Source organism: Stenella coeruleoalba, assembly GCF_951394435.1.
Source record: "Stenella coeruleoalba genome assembly, chromosome: 2".
NCBI classification, from domain to species: Eukaryota; Metazoa; Chordata; class Mammalia; order Artiodactyla; family Delphinidae; genus Stenella; species Stenella coeruleoalba.
In genome coordinates this window covers 63,158,128-63,165,114 of record NC_137147.1, presented here as the reverse complement: position 1 = coordinate 63,165,114, position 6,987 = coordinate 63,158,128, and the positions used below count along the sequence as shown (strand labels likewise).

The 6,987-nt window shown below is 41.2% G+C and overlaps 1 protein-coding gene across 2 annotated transcripts; it reads right to left on the bottom strand.

Annotated features, from left to right (window-relative positions):
- Positions 1 to 737: 737 nt before the first annotated feature.
- Positions 738 to 6,594, bottom strand: CFL2 (cofilin 2). 2 transcript variants are annotated; one of them, XM_079913488.1, is made up of 4 exons: positions 6,067 to 6,588; positions 4,697 to 5,004; positions 4,503 to 4,579; positions 738 to 4,419 (listed from the first exon to the last, which is right to left on the bottom strand). In XM_079913488.1, exons 1-4 carry the CDS (start codon positions 6,067 to 6,069, stop codon positions 4,307 to 4,309), a joined length of 501 nt encoding a protein of 166 aa, XP_079769614.1. In that variant the 5' UTR covers positions 6,070 to 6,588; the 3' UTR covers positions 738 to 4,306. The 2 variants fall into 2 exon arrangements, 1 of the variants encoding a protein (XP_079769614.1); XR_013827160.1 differs by having other exon boundaries at positions 4,368 to 4,419; positions 4,951 to 5,004; positions 6,067 to 6,594.
- Positions 6,595 to 6,987: the final 393 nt, after the last annotated feature.

Below are 6,987 nucleotides of genomic sequence, written 5' to 3'. Positions count from 1 at the left end.
GACCCCTGCATCGGCAAGCGGACTCTCAAACCACTGCGCCACCAGGGAAGCCCAATATTTCGGATTTTTATGAGCACGGGCTTTCTTAGAAAACAAAAATTCCAAGACTATTTTTCAAGTATTCTTCACATGTTACTTTAAACACATACTAGTTATGTCCTGCTCAAAAAGTCAGATTATTCCATCTTTTAAAAAAGAAAACTACGGGCTTCCCTCGTGACGCAGTGGTTGAGAGTCCGCCTGCCAATGCAGGGGACGCGGGTTCGTAACCCCGGTCCGGGAAGATCCCACATGCCGCGGAGCGGCTGGGCCCGTGAGCCATGGCCGCTGAGCCTGCGCGTCCGGAGCCTGTGCTCCGCAACGGGAGAGCCCACAACAGTGAGAGGCCCGCGTACCGCACAAAAAAAAAAAAAAAAAAAAAAATTAGTAACTCATTGTATGTTACTATATGAAGGCAGAATGAAAAGTATACTGGACTGCAATCTGTTTTGCTACTCAACAGCTGGGATGTCCCTTAACTTCTCCAGACTTCAGTTTCTTCATGTGCAGCAGAGAAATATGGTTTAGCTTGTTAAGAGGACCTAAGGAGATCAAACGGATTTCAAGTGGCTTGAGAACTATAAAGGATTACCTAGAGTATTAATTAATATAGTCATAGATTTTCAACAACCTGGATCATAAATTTACGCCACATATTCCAAAACGATATTTCTTTATTTCCTCTTTTATTTTTTACTTCAAAATTTGGGGAAAAAAACTATAGTCTTTGGTCACATGTGAAAAAGAAAATTACACTAAAAAGATTAACAGCAGCCATGGACAACAACTCAGGGGCTACACGTTATACTTCATTCTGTAAAACAGATCCTGTTTACCAGGTAATTAGTCCTTAAACAACCTGTGAGATTAAGTAAAATAGTTACAATAATAAAATAAAGAGGTTCAAAGAGTTACAATAAATCTTATTGTTAACGTGGTTCTTAACTATATTTACTTAGAGTGAAGTTTAAATAATTACATTTACATAGTACTTTCCTGTCTTCCAAAAAGCATTTCCATATCTGATCCTCAGCAACCAGGTATGGTAGATAGATATCATCATTCTCATATAAAGGAACTGAGGTTCAGAGAGATTAATTTGCACAACTGCTTTCTGACAGGAAATTGAAGTGGAAGGATGACTCCTGATCTACATGGAAAGAAAGCAATTATTTGGATGCTCTAGAGCAAAAGAAAAGCCTCAGACCTATTTATTGGCTGAGACAAGACACAGAACATTTATAAACTCACGGTGTCTCAAAAGCAATATCCATTGGAGCCTGCCAGCACATCTCTAGTAGCTTTAATGTTCATAGAGAAATGAATATTCATGTTTGTTTGGGATCTCAAACTATTATTAAATTTGCAAGCAAAAACAGGACCAATGAAGAATTGAACCAGATTATTTTTTCAGAGTGGCAAACCTAATGAAGTGTCCCAACCCCTCTATGATTTACCATTGCTGAGATTATTCCTTACCAAGGAAACACTTAAAAAAATTTTCTCCCAGAGCTCATTTGCTAGATTCCATAAATTAGCTGTTACAAAGAATCTGTATCAGAGAAATTCAAACCTACTAAGAGGCTTTTCTTCCAACCTACTAAAAAGGCACATTAAATACACACAACGTTGGCCACATTTAGATAATGATGGAAAACAACAGCTGATAGCCAGTTTGGGACAAATGCCAACTGTTTCCATTTGTCTGAAAATGTCAAAATTAATTGCTACAACACTCAGTTTTCAAAGAATATTGATATCTCTAAATGAGAAAGTATGTCAACCAAAAATCCTAAAAAACAGACTAAAGATAATAGTGCCTCCCTGATCTGCAGTATTAGTTAAAAAAAAATTTTAGCGTCCCAAAGTAAACACATCTCAACAGCTTTACATATTTTCATATACTTTATTTTTTAAACACTTATAATTTTGCAAGCTAGCAGTAAAATATTTTCCTCAATATTTTACTAATTAGCACCGTATACCTTTTAAAGCTAACTGGAACACTGTTTTATTTAAATGATTGTGAAGTAAAATGATCATTTCAAATACCTAATTAGTCTCAACACATGAATCATTAATTATCATTATTTTTGGCTTTATGCACAAAGATGTATTTCAAAGATGAACTTAATATTAGTATCAGTTCTGTCAATCTAACAAATCAAAGTACCACAGTTTAAAGCAATATTTAACCTCTGAAATTATTATATAATTAAAGAGGCATATAAGAAAGTTGAGAAATCACTATGAAAACAAAAGATACTGCACAACTTTAAATTTAGAATCCCTTACTTTTTAGAAGAATGAGGAAAATAATGAAAAATTTCATGATACAAGTATTCGTTACACATATGGTTTAGAATATATATGTCAGTACTCTCACACTTTGCTTATGAGTTTGGCCTTACCAAAAAGCCATCAAAATGTCCAGGATAATTCACAGGGACAGCTGGAAGCCTGAAATAAAATTGCTCAGTGCAAAAGATCCTAAGCCATTCATACAATTTTAAACAGAAACCTGGACATTTAACTCCTATTTTTGTTTCCATCTGAAAACCTGTTGAAAATATGGAAAAAAATTTAACTAAATATTAAAACAAGGGGGATTTTTCATTTCCTGTTTTCTAATAAGAGCATTCTTCAGAGCTATGGGTTTAAGTTCTAAGCTACAATCCACTACTTACTAGCATGCCTGTTTTGCATACCAGTAGAATCAAGTCCAGTTTTGCCATTTGTGGATAACTATGACAAGATACAAAAGCATGTGTTTGCCATAAATAGCTCTGGCTAACAGCAAACTGCTCACACTGAACAGATCAAATTCTCTATAAGGAGAGCTGCCTGGACCACAGCCAAATCCCACTACTAATGTTTAAGACTGCTGTAACAATTTTTTTTCAAATTTGTGAAATATATTAAGAAATAGTAGCTGAAAGTTCCTAAACATGAGAAGTATTATTAAACTTTTGAAGGACATTTTACAAATTATTTTCATTATGACCAAATGTGCAATAAGAGCTTCCTGCTTCTTCTACTACTAGTCAACTAATTAGAAGTGTAAACGTGAATTAAAAAATAACTACCCTAATTTATCCAGAGAACAAATCAGATATAGAAGAGTATTTATGTCAAAGTGCAAAAAAATAATTCCTGATCATATTAACACATAAGGAAATAAATAAAGCTTATAAAAGTACACCTCTATAACGTTAATATTTTGTATTAGTTGGCTTTAGGATAGAATATTTTTTAAACCAAATAAACACAACAAACTGGAAAATATCACGCAAGAATGTTGTACAAAAAAATTCTTAAATGACCAGTGCAGAGATTAATAATAGCTGTTTACCCTAGGAGTTGCTTCACATGGTATTTTGCAAAATGTCCAAGGAAAACAAGGCAACGTTCTGTAATATGCCACAATTTTTATTGCAACGTGGCCATTTTTGTGAGGGTGGGGTTTGATCTCAAAAACAATGTTCCATTTAAGGCTCTTTTATACAGAAATTGCCATCATGACTGATATTCAAAATATCTTTAGTGTCGCAAGACTTAACATGGTAAACATAAAACTCCTACACTTATTCAGTAGTGTACACTCAATGGAAAACAAAAAGGCATTAATAACAGCTATTTCTTTTAAGAAGATACGCAGGTAACAGGAATGAACACTGAGGTACTAGGATAAGTTGATGACACAGTTAACTTAATTGGCATTCCTTTTGGGGTGGGGGATTAAACTCATTACAAAAAAAGTGCTTTCAATGCATAGTATTATATCTGTGCTGCCATGTCACAAAAAATAGGCTTGCCAAGGCAGGTGAGGTGTATGAATGCTCAAGCCTCACAGAACTGCAATCAAGTGCAACTATAAATAATACTGAATAAAGTCTACCATCTCACCAGTGGATAATACTTTCAAGGCATTCAATTAGCTTAACCCTTTGTAGTGTTCTAAGCTATTCACATTGACATTCACATTCATTGTAGTGCTTGCTGCAAGGGAGGCATATAACCAGTTGTTTTGGCTAAAATATGGTGGGAAGGCATTCCTTGGGTTCTACATAAAAGTAACAGTATTAAACAGTCTAATGGCAATCACTGATAGGCTGCTTACATGAATGATATTTCCTTCATTCATTGTGTTGGAAGGACCCAGTGGGAAGAGGAAGAAAAAAAAAAAACCAAAACCTAATACTATTCCAATTGACTGAGCTGGAGAAATGGAAGCTCCTTAAGATCCAGATGGCACTTGACTGTCATTTTATAAGGGTTTTCCTTCAAGTGAAACTACTACGTTGCCTCCCAATTTCTCTCCAAGTGTTGAACGGTCCTTTATATCATCCAAGCCATTTACTTGCCACTCATGTTTAATACCTAAAAAGAAAAAACATTATCCTGTTACTTTATTATAAGTAAGAGAGGGCAATTCTTCTGCACAAAATATTCAGTGTTTGTACCTGTAAATTTCTTTTTAATGGCATCTTTAGAGCTAGCATAAATCATCTTGCTTTTTAAAGGTGCACTTTCAGGAGCCCTACAGGGGGAAAAAAAATTGTTGAATCCTATTTAAAAGAAAAAGAAAGGCAAAACTGACTATGTTAATAATAATCCTTGCATTTTAAAAGTACTTTTTTCTTTTGTTTTTACACACCAGAATATAAATACTAGGTCTTCTTTCTTAGACTCTTTTGTTTCGTATGTGGCATCGTACAAAGCATATCGGCAATCATTCAGAGGTAGCAACTTCACAAAAGATGTGTAGGGGTCCTCTACAGTATCACCAATGTCACCCACCAAGATCTGCTTTGCTTCCTCTACAATTATTTGTCTTTTGTCATCACTTAAACAGAAGAGAACTGCTTTCTTTCTTTTTTTGATCTCCTCCTGTGTAGAAGATTTCCTTACTTTCATATCATTAAAAACTTTGATGACTTCATCATTCACTGTAACTCCAGAAGCCTGAAAATAAAGAAAGAACAGTAATTTAGAACAAGTATTCTGGTTTTAGCCAAAATTACTGTTTAGGTGCCTAGAGAGGATTCACTTTAGTCTGGATATCAAAAGTTGCATCATACCATGCAAATAGTCCAATCAGATTTGCCACATTTTAAGTATCAGTATATGATGCACCTAAGGATTCTAACTCATCCTGCCCCATTCATCCTTTTTTAAAAAGGGGTTTGGAGTGTGAAGTAATTGGCAGGCAGAGGGAAAGGGACAAATACAGGCTGTCCCATCCCTGAAATGTTTCCTATTTCACTGGGTGATGTCAGAGCTTCAGGAGCCGCAGCAAAAATACCTTCTGTATTGTGTCAACCCGGCAGGCCTTAAAAAAACACTTTCGGATTTCAGTTAATGCTTCTACTATTTTTTTCTTTAAAGTCATCCTAACCAGGGCCCTTTCCTCATAAGGAAAGAGAATCAAGTGTGAACTCCAAACCGCCCACGGCTACAACATAATTGCCTCACAGCTCAAATGCAGACGCTTCAAAACTAACGGATCGCGTGTAAAAGCTTTTTACCGCGAGAAACCGTGTTCAAGAGTTTTCCCACCTCCTTAATCTCCCCCTAAGGGTTTTACTACAGGCCCTCAAGACCCCCACCGAAAGCGTCCAGCAAGGGCTTTACAGCACGTACCAATGTGAGAGCGCGCGTGGGAATAAAATTAGCAAGGGGAGGGCAAAGGCGGCGAGCAGGGTGGGGGCAAAGCTCGGCGGACCCTCCCGCGCCCCCGGCCGCCGCCCGCCCGCCCCACCTAGGCCACGACCCTCGCCCCGCGCCCGGGCCCTCCCCGCCCCCAGGAATCCGAAGAGCGGCCGGCCGGGCCTGACGGCGGGAGGGCAGGCCGGCCGGTGGAGAGAGAGCAGCGGGGCCGCAGTGTAGGAGCGCCCACCTTGGAGGCCAAAATCAGGTTAAAATGGCGGCCTCAGGCCCAGGGCCCGGCAGTGCCGCGCGGGGGGCTGTGCTCGCCGCGCCCCGGCCCCCCGATCCCCGGCCCCCCGGTCGGCGCGCCCGCCTTACCATAGCGCCCGCGGCTGAGGCTGCGGCGGCGGCTCGGGCTCCGGCGGTGTGGCGCTGCGAAGGGAAGGAGGGGCGGCCGGGAGGCGGCGAGTGCGGGGCACGCCGGGAGTGCGGCCCAAAAGGCGGCGACCGCTCGGGGGGCTGCGGTGAGGGCGGGGCGGTCACGTGGGCACGCCCCGGGCTGGCGCTCCAGCCCGCCGGCCCCCCCGCGTCCTCGGCCTGACCCCGCGGGCGCGCGCGCGCGCGCAGCAGCAGCCCCCGCGGACTCTGCGGCCGTGGTCCGAACCCCGGGCCCCAACGCGAAGGCCTTCAGCGCCAGGGCACCACCCGTCCCGTCCGCCGGCTCGCACGGCGGGCGTTTCCACACTGCCTCCCGAGGGCCAGGGCGCAGCTCCAGGGGTTGAGCGCGTGTGGGGCGAATGGCGCTCCAAGGTGTCTCTTTTATTCGCTTGTGGTTTCCACTGAAAGGGGCTGGATTCCTACATTGTGGGTCTTTTTGGAAAACCCCCATCAGAGATGGCGCGAATTATTTAGCTCTCCTTCCATCAATTCAACGAGAATAAACACTGGGGGGGGGGAGGGGGTTACCCTAGTTGATTGAATTACTCAGCAAAAACAAAATGATAAACAGAGGTGGGAAATCGCTTTCTAAAAGTCTGTGGTTGGAATAATAATAATAGGGGGAAATCTGGGGTAGTAACATCCCCTGGTAATATCCTTTTATAGATTAGACTTGGTAGGAAATGGATTTCACTCTCTGCTAGTAGTCTTTTCCTCAGGAGGCCACAGCTACGACAGCTGCCATCAAATAAGTGGACCCAAGAGTAGAGTCCTCCCTCTTTGGCAACCACAACCTCTTCTAGCAAAACTCATATAACTGAGCCAAGGCTCTTCTCTAACTAAACCTTTTTTATACTTGTT